Below are 16,390 nucleotides of genomic sequence, written 5' to 3'. Positions count from 1 at the left end.
TACAATTTATTTCATTTAGTATTTATTACTAGAATCCGGAACTTCAGTTTTATAAAAATATACATGATCCAGAAATATTTTCCTGTGAAAAGTCCTCTTTGTTCAGTTGCAGAAGTTAAACTTGTTTTATACCTTTAGAGTTATATACTTTATATAGCTTAAATACAATTTTGGAATTTTTAATATTGTTTCTTATTGAAAAATTGATATTTATCAAATAAATTATTGTAATAATAAAAACAAAAACAAAGCTTCACACACTGTGGGCTGGACTCAGAAGGTAGATGAGCTTCTTGCAGTGGTGGGATGAAGGTGGCCTGGGACTACTATAGAGGTTTCTTGGTGTGCTGATAGATAGAGATACCAATTTTTCACTGGCTTTAAGGGACAGCAGCACCTAGAGAAGGAAGATTTGAAGAGATAAACAAAATAATTTTAGCTGAATAATTCTCTTGAAGTTAAACACTAGACTACTTGGGTAGCATTCATGTACCTTGTCATATTTCATGGCCTATATCCAGGACTCCCACATTACAGCCTACAATAATTTCCAGTAGAAATGAAATAAGCAATGGTATCTACTTGTGTATATTGAATTAATTGCAGGAGACCAGGATCAGGCTGAGTCCAGTCCCAGTTGTACCTATTATGTTTATGGACTGGCTGTTTCTGCTTTCTTTAGACCCCCCCCCCCCAAAAAAAAATAAAAAAAACCACCCAAAAAACCCAAACAAACAAACCCCAAAACAAAAAAACCAAAACTACAAATCCCACAGATGTAGTTGAGAAAAATCAGAAAGCAATGAATTGCTGAACATAGGCAAAGCAGATTGCAGGTCCCAGGTTTTCCTACTACTACTACTACTATTATTTCTATAGCGCTACCATATGCATGCAGCGCTGCACAGAGTCACAAAGAGTAAGAAAACAGTCCCTGCTCGAAAGAGCTTACAATCTAAACAGGCAAGACAGACAAACAGGATGTCATGGATACAGTTAAGAGGAACGGTTAATCAGCAGGCTGGGTTGGAGGGTAGAGGAGTAGCATTAAGGATTGAAAGCTATATCAAAAAGGTGGTTTTCAGTCTGCTTTTAAATAAGGGAAGGGGCTTGACGGACAAACTCGGGTAATTTATTCCAGGCATAGGGGGCAGATAGATGAAAAGAACGAAGTCTGGAATTGGCAGTGGAGAAGAAGGGTAACGCTAAGGGTGATTATCCGAGGAACGGAATTCTCTGGGAGGTGTATAAGAAGAGAGAAGCAAGGAGAAATATTGAGGTGCAGCAGAATGAACACACTTGTAGGTCAGCAATAAGATCTTGAACTGTATGCGATGGCAGATAGAGAGCCAGTGAAGTAACTTAAGGAGAGGGATGACATGAGCATAGAAACATAGAGTATGACGGCAGAAACGGGCTGACGGCCCATCAAGTCTGCCCACTCACGAAACCTCCCTCTTCGAGAATCCGTCTTCTAAGTATTCCTCTGGAGCGACCCCACCTGACGGTCCCATCGTCCTTTGAAGTCGAGCGTTGTGCTCGCTTCAACTACCTGACTATCAATCACCCTTTCGGTGAAGAAGAATTTCCTGGTGTCCCCATGAAATCTTCCCCCCTTGAGTTTTAACGTGTGCCCTCTTGTCGCCGTGGGACCAGTAAAGTGAAAGATTTCTTCCTCCACCTCAATGCGGCCCGTGATGTATTTGAATGTTTCTATCATGTCCCCCCTTTCTCTGCGCTCTTCGAGAGAATATAAGCATAGCCTGTTCAGACGTTCTTCATATGGGAGATCTTTGAGTCCTGAGACCATCCTAGTGGCCATTCGCTGAATTGACTCCATTCTCTTCACATCCTTTTGATAGTGTGGTCTCCAGAACTGAACACAGTACTCAAGGTGTGGTCTCACCATGGATCTGTATAACGGCAGTATAACTTCAGGCTTTCGGCTGATAAAGCTTCTTCTAATGCATCCCAGCATTTGTCTCGCCTTTGCTGAAGCTTTCTCTACCTGATTGACAACTTTCATATCTTCACAGATGATTACAGATGATTAGCTAGGTTGGTAGAAGATGAGTCGTGCAGCACAATTTTGCACAGATTGCAAGGGGGAGAGGCGACACTGAGGGATACCAGTTAGGAGTAGATTGCAGTAATCTAAGTGTGAGGTTACAAGAGCTTGAACAAGGGTCCAGGTAGTGAGCTCAGAGAGGAAGGGGTGAATTCTGGTGATATTGAAGAGATACAAATGACAGGTCTTAGCAGTTTGTTGGATATACAGTGGAACCTTGGTTTACGAGCATAATTTGTTCCAGAAGCATGCTCGTAAACCAAATTGCTCGTATGTCAGAACGAAGTAAGGGAAACTCGCTTTGATTCGTTCCACCTCCTCCTTCCCCCCCAAGGCTACCAGCGCTACTCCATCACCCCCTCGCTCAAACCGGCATCGCACCTCCCGCCTGTGAACGCCCCCACCCTGCGAGAACCGCACTGCACCCCTGTGCTGAAAGCGGCATCCGCCCACCCAAACAAGCTCCTTACCCCATCTGCTGCGTGCCGGTGCCAGTTAAGGAAAGATCCCGCCTCTTGCCTGGGCTGGGCCTTGAACATCTGTGCATGCTCAAGGCCTTATGGCTCTCGTTCTCTCTGGAAACAGAGAGTGGGGGTGAATGGACAATACTCAGACTGGAAGAGCGTCACCAGTGGGGTGCCGCAGGACTCAGTGCTTGGACCTGTGCTCTTCAACATCTTTATAAACGATCTGCACATAGGTACGACAAGTGAAGTAATTAAATTTGCGGATGATACAAAGTTATTCAGAGTAATGAAGACACAGGGGGATTGTGAAGATCTGCAACGTGACATAATCAGGTTCGAGGAATGGGCATCGACATGGCAGATGAGGTTCAATGTGGATAAGTGTAAAGTGATGCATGTCGGTAACAAAAATCTCATGCACGAATACAGGATGTCCGGGGTGGTACTTGGAGAGACCTTCCAGGAAAGAGACTTGGGAGTTCTGATCGATAAGTCGATGAAGTCGTCCACGCAATGTGCTGTGGCGGCGAAAAGGGCGAACAGAATGCTATGAATGTTAAAGAAGGGGATCACAAACAGATTGGAGAGGGTTATCATGCCATTGTACCGGGCCATGGTGCGCCCCCACCTAGAGTACTGCGTCCAGCAATGGTCGCCGTACATGAAGAAAGACACGGTACTACTCGAAAGGGTCCAGAGAAGAGTGACTAAGATGGTTAAGGGGCTGGAGGAGTTGTCGTACAACTAAAGATTAGAAAAACTGGGCCTCTTCTTCCTCGAACAGAGGAGATTGAGGGGACATGATAGAAACATTCAAGGTACTGAAGGGAATAGACTTAGTAAATAAGGACCGGTTGTTCACCCTCTCCAAGGTAGGGAGAACGAGAGGGCACTCTCTAAAATTGAAAGGGGATAGATTCCATACGAACATTAGGAAGTTCTTCTTCACCCAGAGAGTGATAGAGAATTGGAACGCTCTTTCAGAGTTTGTCATAGGGGAAAACACCCTCCAGGGATTCAAGACAAAGTTAGACAAGTTCCTGCAGAACCGGACTTAGTAGATAAGGACCGGTTGTTCACCCTCTCCAAGGTAGGGAGAACGAGAGGGCACTCTCTAAAATTGAAAGGGGATAGATTCCATACGAACATTAGGAAGTTCTTCTTCACCCAGAGAGTGATAGAGAATTGGAACGCTCTTTCAGAGTTTGTCATAGGGGAAAACACCCTCCAGGGATTCAAGACAAAGTTAGACAAGTTCCTGCAGAACCGGAACATACGGAGGTAGAGCTAGTCTCAGTTAGGGCGCTGGTCTTTGACCTAAGGGCCAACGCGTGAGTGGACTGCTGGGCACGATGGAACACTGGTCTGACCCAGCAGCGGCAATTCTTATGTTCACTTTTATTTTTGTTTTTCGCTTAGTAAAACAAAATAAGCAATTATATCAAATTTTAATAAAAACTTGAAACTTGAAAAACTTGAAACTGCAGATGAGGATGTATCTGTGATATATAGTCAGTTAGTAATCTTTTACAGTCTAGCATGTGCAAGGCCATCTTTGGAGAAACTTGGCAGTTGATTTATATGAAATGCTGGTCTTTACGAAAGCTCTGGCTGTACTTGAAGGACAACTCTTATGAAAAAGAATCTGTAAATGTATGGTGATAAGAAACGAGTTCTTGAAGCTCACTTATTCTTTGGGCTGAGGTCACTGTTACTAGAAAAAAAAAAAACACCTTCCAAATGGTCAAGATGCACTGATTCCCCGGTTCAACGGGTAATTTCATAAGTTGAAGATACATGGATTCCATATAAGCTGGTGCAAATATGGTTTCATAATCTATTCTAGAACCATATTTCATTTCAGTTTCTTGATATGACACCCTTCAAAACAGCAAACAATTTACAATAAAATTCACAATAACAAAATAGTATATGTCACATTTCTGGAAAAACATGATTAAAATTGTGGATCTAAAATAACATGCTATGGAACTCATAATCCAAACACCGGCCTAAATCGAAAAACCGGCCTAAATCGGCACTTGGACGATCTAAAAGACAAGTTGATAATCGAACCAGGTTTTAGACGTATTTAAAAACGACTTAGGCCTTCACAGTGCTGCTGAACGACAAAAGCTAAAAGGGGCATGTCAGGAGGAGTGTCGAGGGCGGGATTTGGGCGGGATATGGGCCGTCCTAGAATTAGTCGTAATGCATGTATAACCGAAACTTTTACAACACTGCCTAGACGGAACCTGGACGTTGTGACTTAGGCTATCTAAAACCAGGTCTAAGTCACAAGAAGGTATCCAAAGTGACCAGATAAGCACTGCAGACACAAAGTACAGACCCCCACACACTGCCCCAGTGATCACTGACCCCCCCCTAAAAATCATAATAACAACTTTACATATCTGCCTCCAGAACATCAGCACCTGGCAGCCTGGCATAGGAAAGCCTAGTAGGGCTGCACAGAGGGGGCTTAAGTGGTCTTAGGGGTGGGTTAAAAAGAGTGAAAAACACAGAGGACTTTAATAGATGGCTCAGAGCCTGGTGTCATCAAGAAGGCTTCAGGTACATAGGAGGATGGGGAAATACATGGAAGGACAAGAAGCTATATTGCACTGATGGGCTACAAATTAATACAGCAGGAAAAAGAAACCTTGCAGAGAAATTTAGACAATATTTTTCTAGGCATTTAAACTAGAAGGTGGGGGTGGTGTATGTACGAAGGACAATTATAGAGACCACCCCCGGCAAAAGAAAAGATGTGATAGTAGTAAAGGCTGCAACATAAGCAATATCAGCAACTCATTTCTTAGTATTGCAACGGAAAGTGAAACGACACAAAAATCCATACGAAAAAGGAGATTATCGCTGAAAAATAGCTGGAAAGCGATGACCACAAATGCTCGCAGTCTAAGCAACAAAGTTCATGATCTGCAAGCCCTGATATTAGAGGCAGATCTAGATATTGTTGCTATCACAGAGACATGGTTCAGTGAATCACATGGATGGGATGCAAACATACCGGGATATAATCTTTTTAGGAAGGACAGAGATGGTCATAAAGGTGGAGGAGTAGCTCTCTATGTAAAGATCAATATCCAAGCGACCGAAATGCAAGGGACCTGGGGAGAGGAAGAAGCGATATGGATTGCTCTGAAAAGAGAAGATGGAACTTCTATCTACGTGGGTGTAGTCTACAGACCTCCGACTCAATCGCAGCAAATTGATAAGGATCTGATTGTGGATATCCATAAGTTTGGAAGGAAAGAGGAGGTTCTGCTGTTGGGAGATTTCAACCTGCCGGATGCGGACTGGAATGTTCCGTCTGCGGAATCGGAAAGAAGTAGGGAGATTGTGGATGCCTTTCAAGAGGCTCTGCTCAGACAAATGGTGACGGAACCCACAAGGGAAAAAGCGATATTGGATCTGGTCCTCACAAATGGAGAGAGTATCTCTAATGTTCGAGTGGGTGCTCACCTGGGTAGTAGCGATCATCAAACGGTTTGGTTTGATATAACGGCTAAAGTGGAGAGCGGCCGCACGATACTTAAAGTCCTAGATTTCAAACGTACGGACTTTAATGCAATGGGAAAGTACCTGAAGAAAGAGCTGTTAGGATGGGAGGACATAAGAGAAGTGGAAAGACAGTGGTCTAAGCTGAAAGGAGAGATAAAAATGGCTACGGACCTTTATGTGAAGAAAATCAATAAAAACAAGAGAAAAAGGAAGCCGATATGGTTCTCCAACCTAGTGGCTGAGAAAATAAAGGCGAAAGAGTTGGCGTTCATGAAATATAAAAAAACCCAAGAAGAGGAGAGCAGAAAGGACTACAGGGTGAAACTGAAAGAAGCCAAGAGAGAGATACGTTTGGCGAAGGCACAGGCGGAAGAACAAATGGCTAAAAATGTAAAACAGGGAGATAAAAATTTTTTCAGATATATTAGTGAAAGGAGGAAGATAAAAAATGGAATTGCTAGGCTGAAAGATGCTGGGAACAAATATGTGGAGAGTGATGAGGAGAAAGCAAATGTGCTAAACAAATACTTCTGTTCTGTGTTCACAGAAGAAAATCCTGGAGAAGGACCGAGATTGTCTGGCAAAGTTACACGAGAAAATGGAGTAGATTCTGCGCCGTTCACGGAGGAGGGTGTTTATGAGCAACTTGAAAAACTGAAGGTGGACAAAGCGATGGGACCAGACGGGATCCATCCCAGGATACTAAGGGAGCTCAGAGAGGTTCTGGCGAGTCCTATTAAAGACTTGTTCAACAAATCTCTGGAGACGGGAGTGATTCCTGGGGATTGGAGGAGAGCGGATGTGGTCCCTATTCATAAAAGTGGTCACAGGGATGAAGCAGGAAACTACAGGCCGGTGAGCCTCACTTCAGTTGTTGGAAAAATAATGGAAGTGTTGCTGAAAGAAAGGATAGTATATTTCCTTGAATCTAATGGGTTACAGGATCCGAGGCAACATGACTTTACAAAAGGTAAATCGTGCCAAACGAACCTGATTGAATTTTTTGATTGGGTGACCAGAGAGCTGGATCGAGGACATATGCTAGATGTAATTTACTTGGATTTCAGCAAAGCCTTTGATACAGTTCCTCATAGGAGGCTGTTGAACAAACTTGAAGGGCTGAAGTTAGGACCCAAAGTGGTGAACTGGGTCAGAAACTGGCTGTCGGACAGACGCCAGAGGGTGGTGGTTAATGGAAGTCGCTCGAAGGAAGGAAAGGTGACTAGTGGAGTCCCTCAGGGTTCGGTGCTGGGGCCAATCCTGTTCAATATGTATGTAAGTGACATTGCTGAAGGGTTAGAAGGAAAAGTGTGCCTTTTTGCAGATGATACCAAGATTTGTAACAGAGTAGACACCGAAGAGGGAGTGGAAAATATGAAAAAGGATCTGCAAAAGTTAGAGGAATGGTCTAATGCCTGGCAACTAAAATTCAATGCAAAGAAATGCAGAGTAATGCATTTGGGGATTAATAATAGGAAGGAACCGTATATGCTGGGAGGAGAGAAGCTGATATGCACGGACGGGGAGAGGGACCTTGGGGTGATAGTGTCCGAAGATCTAAAGGCGAAAAAAACAGTGTGACAAGGCAGTGGCTGCTGCCAGAAGGATTCTGGGCTGTATAAAGAGAGGCGTAGTCAGTAGAAGGAAGAAGGTGTTGATGCCCCTGTACAGGTCATTGGTGAGGCCCCACTTGGAGTATTGTGTTCAGTTTTGGAGACCGTATCTAGCGAAAGACGTAAGAAGACTTGAAGCGGTCCAGAGGAGGGCGACGAAAATGATAGGAGGCTTGCGCCAGAAGACGTATGAGGAGAGACTGGAAGCCCTGAATATGTATACCCTAGAGGAAAGGAGAGACAGGGGAGATATGATTCAGACGTTCAAATACTTAAAGGGTATTAACGTAGAACAAAATCTTTTCCAGAGAAAGGAAAATGGTAAAACCAGAGGACATAATTTGAGGTTGAGGGGTGGTAGATTCAGGGGCAATGTTAGGAAATTCTACTTTACGGAGAGGGTGGTGGATGCCTGGAATGCGCTCCCGAGAGAGTAAAACTGTGACTGAGTTCAAAGAAGTGTGGGATGAACACGGAAGATTTAGAATCAGAAAATAATATTAAAGATTGAACTAGGCCAGTTACTGGGCAGACTTGTACGGTCTGTGTCTGTGCATGGCCGTTTGGAGGAGGATGGGCAGGGGAGGACTTCAATGGCTGGGAGGGTGTAGATGGGCTGGAGTAAGTCTTAACAGAGATTTCGGCAGTTGGAACCCAAGCACAGTACCGGGTAAAGCTTTGGATTCTCGCCCAGAAATAGCTAAGAAGAAAAAAAAAAAAAAAAAATAATAATTTAAATTGAATCAGGTTGGGCAGACTGGATGGACCATTCGGGTCTTTATCTGCCGTCATCTACTATGTTACTATGTTATGGACCCAGGCCCATAAGCCACTCTAATCACTGCATTCATGGTGAAAAATGTGCACCCTCCCAAAACCCCCCTAACCTTTTTGTACTGCCATATAAGTGGCTCCTGTAGCCATAAGGGCTATTGAGGTGGTAGACAGATGGGTCTAGTAGATTCTGGGGGTGTTTTGGGGGCTTACCATGACCTATAAGGGAGCTGTAGTGAGATGTGTATGTGGGACCCTTTTTATGAAGTTTACAGCAGTGCTCTGTAAGGTACCCCACCTACTCTGGTGCCATGTCTGGGTGTCCAGTCCATCACTTTTCTGGCCCCTCCGCGCCCAAAAGGTCTTTTTCTAGGCATTTGTGACTTGGACGAATTTTTGGACGAAAATGGGGTATAAAGATGGACTTAGCGGTCTGGGTGATCAGATGGCTGGACATACACTTGGATGATTAAAAAAAAAAAAAACAACGTATTTTTCGAAAATGGACCTTTTCCCGTGTCCGACTTTGGGCGACTTAGGCCCAAAACGGACTTAGACGTTTCTTTTGATTATGCTCCTCCAAGGGTCCAAAAGCATTTTACTTGTTTAAACTTATGTAACTTTTTTTTTTAATATAAAAGGGTGGAGGGGCATAATAAAAAAAAACGTCTAAGTCCCCTTTTGGCCTAAGTCTTTAAACGTTCAAAGCAGAGGCAGGGAAAGTGTCCATAACCAAAACAAATGTCCTTGTTTTGATTAAGGCCTGCCTCTACTAAACGCCCAGATCACAACTACGTCTAAAAGTACACCCCCACGACGTCTATACTTTTTGGCCATAATGAACCAAAAAAACGCCTAAGCCCCAAACGTCCAACAGAAGGGCTTTTAGGCGAAGGAGGAGCCAGTCTTTCGCCTAAAAGCTGGATTCTGTAACCGGTGTCTGATTGGCCTAGGCGCCTCAGGCCCCACCTGTGGGCGGGGTTTCTTCTGCCTGGGCCAATCCGGCCTCATTCTGGACCCGGCTGGCCTGCCGGATGGGCGGGCTTGGCACCCGTCCGTCTGGCCAACGTACAGGCATGGGGAAGGGGTGGGGGTGAGGTGGGGGTGGGGGGGTCGTGGAGTCGGCTGGGAGGGGTCACGGGTCGGCGGGGGGGGGTCCGATCGGGGATTCTGGGGAGTGCGGTCGTTGGGGGGAGGGGGGTTGTGTCAAAGGCAGGAGGGCCTGGGATCCCTCCTGCCCGTATTATAGTGGGGAGTGGGGGGTAGGGGTCACCGGGGCCAGGGGGGCTTGGGCTCCCTCCTGGCCCAATCCAGTAGGGGGGTCGCCGGGGCCAGGAGAGCTTGGGCTCTCTCCTGGCCCGTTGAATCGGAGGGGTGGGTCGCCGGGGCCAGGAGGGCTTGGGCTTCCTCCTGGCTAGATCGAGTCAGGGGGGGCACGATCGCCGGGCCAAAAGGGCTTGGGCTCCCTCTTGTCCCGATATTGTTGGGGGTGCCGCGGGGCAAGAGGGCTTGGGCTCCCTCTTGCCCCGATGTTGTATGTGTGTGGGGGGGGGTGATGCATTGCGGCAGGAGAGATGCCTCATCTCCCCTACCGCGATGCCATCACTCCTCTACCTGAGCTGCCGCGACCCACGGCAGGAGAGATAGGGCATCTCTCCTGCTGCGGGTCGCGGTAGTTCGGGTAGAGGAGTGATGGCATCGCGGTAGGGAAATGAGGCATCTCTCCTGCCGCGATGCTTGCGGTGGGTAGGTTGCCGGGCTGCTGAACTGATGGCGCCAGCGGCCATCAGCTCAGCGGCCCCTTTTTCGGCACTTAGACCTGGTTTGACTTCGTCTAAGTCAAAAAGGTCTAAGTGTCGACTAGGCAACCTGTTAATGTTTTGGTTATACCTGTTGTACGCCTAGGTGTAGGTGGCCCACTGCCCACCCTTTCCCCTCCTCTAAACACACCTCTTTTCTCTCTGTGCTTTTAGTGGCAGGGGAAAGGCCTAAGCTGTTTTTAGATACGTCTTAAAACCAGCTTTGGTTATGGGTACTTGGACGATCAGGCTTTTTGATCGTCCAAGTAGCCATTTAGGACACTTTTTAGACGTTTTATTTTTTTTGATTATTAACCCCATAGGGTTTGGACTGTTGCATTACATATTGTTTGTTCTAATCAAATTTATTAAAGCCTCACTTTTTTTCTTCTGGTGGCATCAAGTTTTCCCAGAGACTGTCATATTTCATAATAATATATAACAACTTTTGAGGTTTCAGAAAACTGGTAGTTTTCTCACTAGTTCAATGATCTTCACAGATTTTTAAGTGGGAACCTTTTTAGATCCAATGGGCTAAAGGAAGAGGGCTGTCCAGAGGAGGGTGACGAAAATGATAGGAGGCTTGCGCCAGAAGATGTATGAGGAGAGACTGGAAGCCCTGAATATGTATACCCTAGAGGAAAGGAGGAACAGGGGAGATATGATTCAGACGTTCAAATACTTGAAGGGTATTAACGTAGAACAAAATCTTTTCCAGAGAAGGGAAAATGGTAAAACCAGAGGACATAATTTGAGGTTGAGGGGTGGTAGATTCAAAGGCAATGTTAGGAAGTTCTACTTTACGGAGAGGGTGGTGGATGCCTGGAATGCGCTCCCGAGAGAGGTGGTGGAGAGTAAAACTGTGACTGAGTTCAAAGAAGCGTGGGATGAACACAGAGGATCTAGAATCAGAAAATAATATTAAATATTGAACTAAGGCCAGTACTAGTCAGACTTGCACGGTCTGTGTCTGTGTATGGCCGTTTGATGGGGGATGGGCTAGGGAGGGCTTCAGTGGCTGGGAGGGTGTAGATGGGCTGGAATAGGTTTTAATGGAGATTTCGGCAGTTGGAACCCAAGCACAGTACCGGGTAGAGCTTTGGATTCTTGCCCAGAAATAGCTAAGAAAAAAAAATTTAAAAATTTAAATTGAATCAGGTTGGGCAGACTGGATGGACCATTCGGGTCTTTATCTGCTGTCATCTACTATGTTACTATGTAGGGTCAAAATATCTTGTCATGTGGAACTACAACACTGCTCACCATCTAGAAACACAGAAACATGATGGCAGATAAAGACCAAATGGCCCATCCAGTCTGCCCATCCGCAGTAACCATTATCTCTTCCTCTCTCTAAGAGATCCCACGTGACTATCCCAGGCTTTCTTGAAATCAGACACAGTCTCAGTTTCTACCATCTCTACCGGGAGACTGTTCCACGCATCTACCACCTTTTCAGTAAAAAAGTATTTCCTTAGATTACTCCTGAGCCTATCACCTCTTAATTTCATCCTATGCCCTCTCATTCCAGAGCTTCCTTTCAAATGAAAGAGTCTCGACTCATGCGCTTTTACATCACATAGGTATTTAAACGTCTCTATCATATCTCCCCTTGCCTGCCTTTCCTCCAAAGTATACAGATTGAGATCTTTAAGTCTGTCCCCATTCGCTTTATGACGAAAACCATGCATCTAGATCCCCAACAAACTATTTCTCTTTCAATCTCTTTTATGACAAACCAACTTATGCCACTATTTTCCCACTCTCTTACACAACTTCCCATGCTTGTACCATCATTCTCTCTTTCTCTCACTCATCCTCACATGTATAGCATCTCCTATCTCTGTTACTATCCCTCACAGCCCCTTCCCTTTACAGTCAAAGTTAGAGACCCTGTCAAAACTGCCTGCTGTAAATGCATATTTTGGTACAGTAGGTCAGATAAGGGCTCAGAAAGGAAAGCAGCTGATGGAAAGAACATGTGTTCATCCTCTTGAAGCGTCAGCCAAAGAAGCAGGTATCCCTCCCTAACTTGCCCTCCAGAAAATTTGCAACTCAAATAATGTAACTTTGAACCAAGAGCCTCTGGGAGTATAAGTCATGGTACCTACCTTGAAAGCTTCTTTAAAAAAAAAAAAAAAAAAAAGCAATGGGCTACAGTGATACCCAGGGATTGACACTGGGATTTCATAGGAATTGAATGGGCTTTGGTGCATTTGAAGTGGCAGAATCACTACTGTGGCTTTGTAAAAGGGGATCTTTGTTGGGAAAACTGTTACAGCATACAAAAAAATATCAAAACAGTTTACTACCCTGCAACTTCAGACTGACTTTGGGTTACAAGATACAAGACTTTGGGATACAAGATAAAGGTGGTATGCAGAGACAAAAAAAGAGGAGGAGGAGGTCTGGCCATCTTAGCTAGAAACTCCTTAAACTTAAGCTTACTAGACAAAACATCCACCCCATACGTGGACCTACTAGCTTGCCAACTATCAGGAACCACACTAAAAGGATCCATAACCTGCATGCTCTGCTACAAAACACCAGGGAACTGGAACATAGCAAGACCAGAATTTGAAGACTTTATATACCGGAACTCACTAACAGCAGTATACAACGTAATCCTAGGAGATCTAAATCTCCATCTCGAAGACCAATCCTCTAAACATGTAGAAAGTCTACTATCTTACCATGAAGCCTTAACTTACAAGATCTTAGACCCACAAACCACACATGAGAAAGGCCACCAACTCGACATCGCAGCCTTCATGACCCAACAGCCCATTCTACTAGAGATTCACACCTCAAACGGAAATTGGTCCCGATCCCTCTGGTCAGACCATTACACATACACCTTCAATATCAACTGGGCCAAAAGCAAAATCAAACCAAAATCCCAAAGCTCAATCTATGAATCACGTAAATACATCGAACCCTCCATATTCTGGAATAAAACAGACGCAACAATCCAAGAAAGTAACCCCCCAAATTTCATCTCACAATGGTGCACACTAAGTACAGCTATCCTAGATGAGCTAGCCCCAGCACAAACAAAAACCAAAATCAGCAGCCGATCAGCCAAATGGTTTGACAACGAACTACTCCTACTCAAAAGACAATGCAGATGACTAGAAAGAAAATGGAGAAAAAGTAATCAAGAACACACAAAAACATCATGGAGAAAACTAAACCAACAATACAAGCAAAAGCTGAAAGAAAAGAGAAGGACACACTACACCAATCAAATTGGCATAGAAGTTCAAGACACACAAAACTATTCCAATTACTAAAAGAACTCACAGACACTAAACCCTACCTAGCCAATAACGACACTCAACCCCCTTCAGCCACCCTTCTAGCTGAATACTTTAGAAACAAAATTACAACACCCAGGATAACCTTCGCAGGAACCCCAATCCACCTTGATGAGATGTCAATGCCCCCCACAGAAAAAGAATCAGCTACAGTAGACAGAATAAGGAATACGAGTATACAATGTCAGGTGCAACTCTGGGGAAGAGTGAACAAGAAAAGGACCTGGGTGTACTGATAGATAGGACCCTGAAGCCGTCGGCACAATGCGCGACAGCGGCAAAGAAGGCAAATAGAATGTTGGGCATGATAAAGAAAGGAATCTCGAGTAGATCGGAGAAAGTTATAATGCCGCTTTATAGGGCAATGGTCAGACCACACTTGGAATACTGCGTCCAACATTGGTCTCCCTACCTAAAGAAGGATATAAAACTGCTGGAGAGGGTGCAGAGACGAGCAACAAAACTGGTGAAGGGTATGGAGAAACTGGAATACGAGGACAGACTTATAACACTAGGATTATTCTCCCTTGAGAAAAGGAGACTGCGTGGGGATATGATCGAGACCTTCAAAATACTGAAAGGAATCGACAAAATAGAGCAGAGAAGATTATTTACATTGTCCAATTTGACACGGACTAGAGGACATGTAATGAAGCTAAGGGGGGACAGGTTCAGGACTAATGTCAGGAAGTTCTGCTTCACTCAGAGAGTGGTTGACACCTGGAATGCCCTCCCAGATGAGATTATTGCGGAATCGACCATCCTAGGCTTCAAGAGCAAACTAGATGCATATCTCCTTAAGAGAGGCATGTAAGGATATGGTGGACTATAAATTACGACAGGTGTACACCTGGCAGGGCCTCCGCGTGTGCGGATCGCCGGACTAGATGGACCGAAGGTCTGATCCGGAGATGGCATTTCTTATGTTCTTATGTTCTTATAACCTGGTCCAACTTCTTATAGCTATGCAGACGACATCACCATCCTCCTTCCTTTTGATCAACCAACACCCTCCATGACAGACACACTACATAGAACACTAGAAACAGTGGCTACATGGATGAAAGAACACAAACTAAAACTAAACCCAGACAAAACAAAATTTATACTCCTCAAAAAAACCCAAAACCAAACCCCAACCATAACAAACATAGTAATAAACTCAATCACATACCCCATTCAACCCATCCTACGACTTCTGGGAGTGATGATAGACAGAGGCTGTACCATGCAACCACAAATCAACAAAACAATACAGAAATCATTCGCGGTCATGCAAAATTTAAGGCAAATCTGAAAATTCTTCGACAGAAAACAATTCCAGCTCATGGTCCAATCCCTAGTCCTAGGACTTCTAGACTACTACATCATCTTCTATCTCCCCTGCCCTGCAGTCATGATAAAACAACTACAAACAGTACAAAACACAGCCTTGAGACTGATCTATTCGCTGAAGAAATATGACCATATCACCGCCGCCTACCTCGACTCACACTGGCTCCCAATACAAGCAAGAATACTATTCAAATTTTACTGTCTACTATTTAAAGCCATGAATGGAGACAGCCCAGCTTATATAAACAACCGCCTTATCCGAACTACCACACCAGGCAAAGGAGAACCCAGACACCATTCATGAACCCTCCAATCAGAGGCAGCGAAACTAGACCGCCCACTATCCAATCTAGTGACCACGACTCCAGACTACAAAACTTTCAGAAAAGAAATAAAAACCCTGCTATTCAAAACAAGCTAACACTGCAGGAAGCACTTCAGTCCCCCGAAGTAACCCGTTCAATTCTCTAACTCTTCTGGAAATGTCCAGATAACCTCTTATGTAATCCGCCTTGAACTGCAAGGCAATGGCGGAATAAAAGTCACTAATGTAATGTTTTTCTTCTCCTGTAGGCCAAAAAAAAAATAAAGAGAGGTAGGACAATGACAGGGACTGCACTAAGCATTTTCTTTATGAATCTGGACACTAGAGAATAAAGCAACACAAAGTACACTGATATGTATATGTAAGCCTGCTCAACAAAGTGGCCAGAATTATACCTGCTGCTCTTTGCAGGTTACATCCCTCTATACCAGTGGTATAGCTAGGACTCTGGGTGGTAAGACCAAGATGGGGCCTTCATGCAGTATGCAGCCCCCCTCCCCTGGGTCCAGCAGCTCTCCCCACCCTCGCTCAGCTACTTAACTGCATACTGGGTTCTCTACAGCTACTGCATCAGAGACAGTGCTAAAGGCTAACTCTCTCGCTGGTGAGACCTTTCTTCTTCATTTTTTTTTCCAGAGTTAAGTGATATTTTAATAGTTTAAAAAGTGTACACAACAGAACAATCTTGTATATGGTTTCCTCTGTCCTTTATGAGGTACCCTGCTCATCACAGTTTCTTGATTGCTGCTTCAATATCTAGAATCTGCTCCTTCAACTGATTTCACTGATCAGGAAATAAAGCAATTCCCTTTCTTCCAGGTTTAATGTCGCCTTCTTTATCCACAAGGCATTTCCCCTTGAAAGACGAAATACTGACATAACACATCTTGCCAATCTGAAACATGCTCCCTTGGAAGCCTTTATTTCCTTTGTACCCTTCTCTTTCTCTCTCTTAGTTTTAACTTGTTTTAGTTTGTGAGACCTTTCCTCTGCAGCATACCATCCACAGGAAGTAGATAGGTCCCGTCAGCCAGCCTTTAGAGCAGTCTCTGACACTGTAGCTACGGAGGACCCAGTGAGTGGTGGTTAAGTAGCTGAATGTGGGAGGTCGGAGAGGTGCTGGACCTCGGTGAGTGGAAGGGAGGGTTCAGCTGCAGGCAGCTCCTA

The 16,390-nt window shown here is 44.6% G+C and overlaps 1 protein-coding gene across 6 annotated transcripts in view; it reads right to left on the bottom strand.

Annotated features, from left to right (window-relative positions):
* Positions 1 to 16,390, bottom strand: part of STK36 (serine/threonine kinase 36) — a 393,543-nt gene continuing 377,153 nt past the window's right edge. For all 6 annotated transcript variants that reach the window (XM_033944781.1, XM_033944780.1, XM_033944785.1 and 3 more), the window contains one exon: positions 1 to 397. In XM_033944781.1, the coding sequence (XP_033800672.1) occupies positions 254 to 397 (144 nt within the window). In that variant the 3' untranslated portion in view covers positions 1 to 253. The remainder of the gene's footprint in view (positions 398 to 16,390) is intronic.

This window comes from Geotrypetes seraphini, chromosome 5 (assembly GCF_902459505.1).
Source record: "Geotrypetes seraphini chromosome 5, aGeoSer1.1, whole genome shotgun sequence".
Lineage (NCBI taxonomy): Eukaryota > Metazoa > Chordata > Amphibia > Gymnophiona > Dermophiidae > Geotrypetes > Geotrypetes seraphini.
Note: the sequence above shows the minus strand (reverse complement) of the source record. Positions and strands in the feature narration are given on the sequence as shown.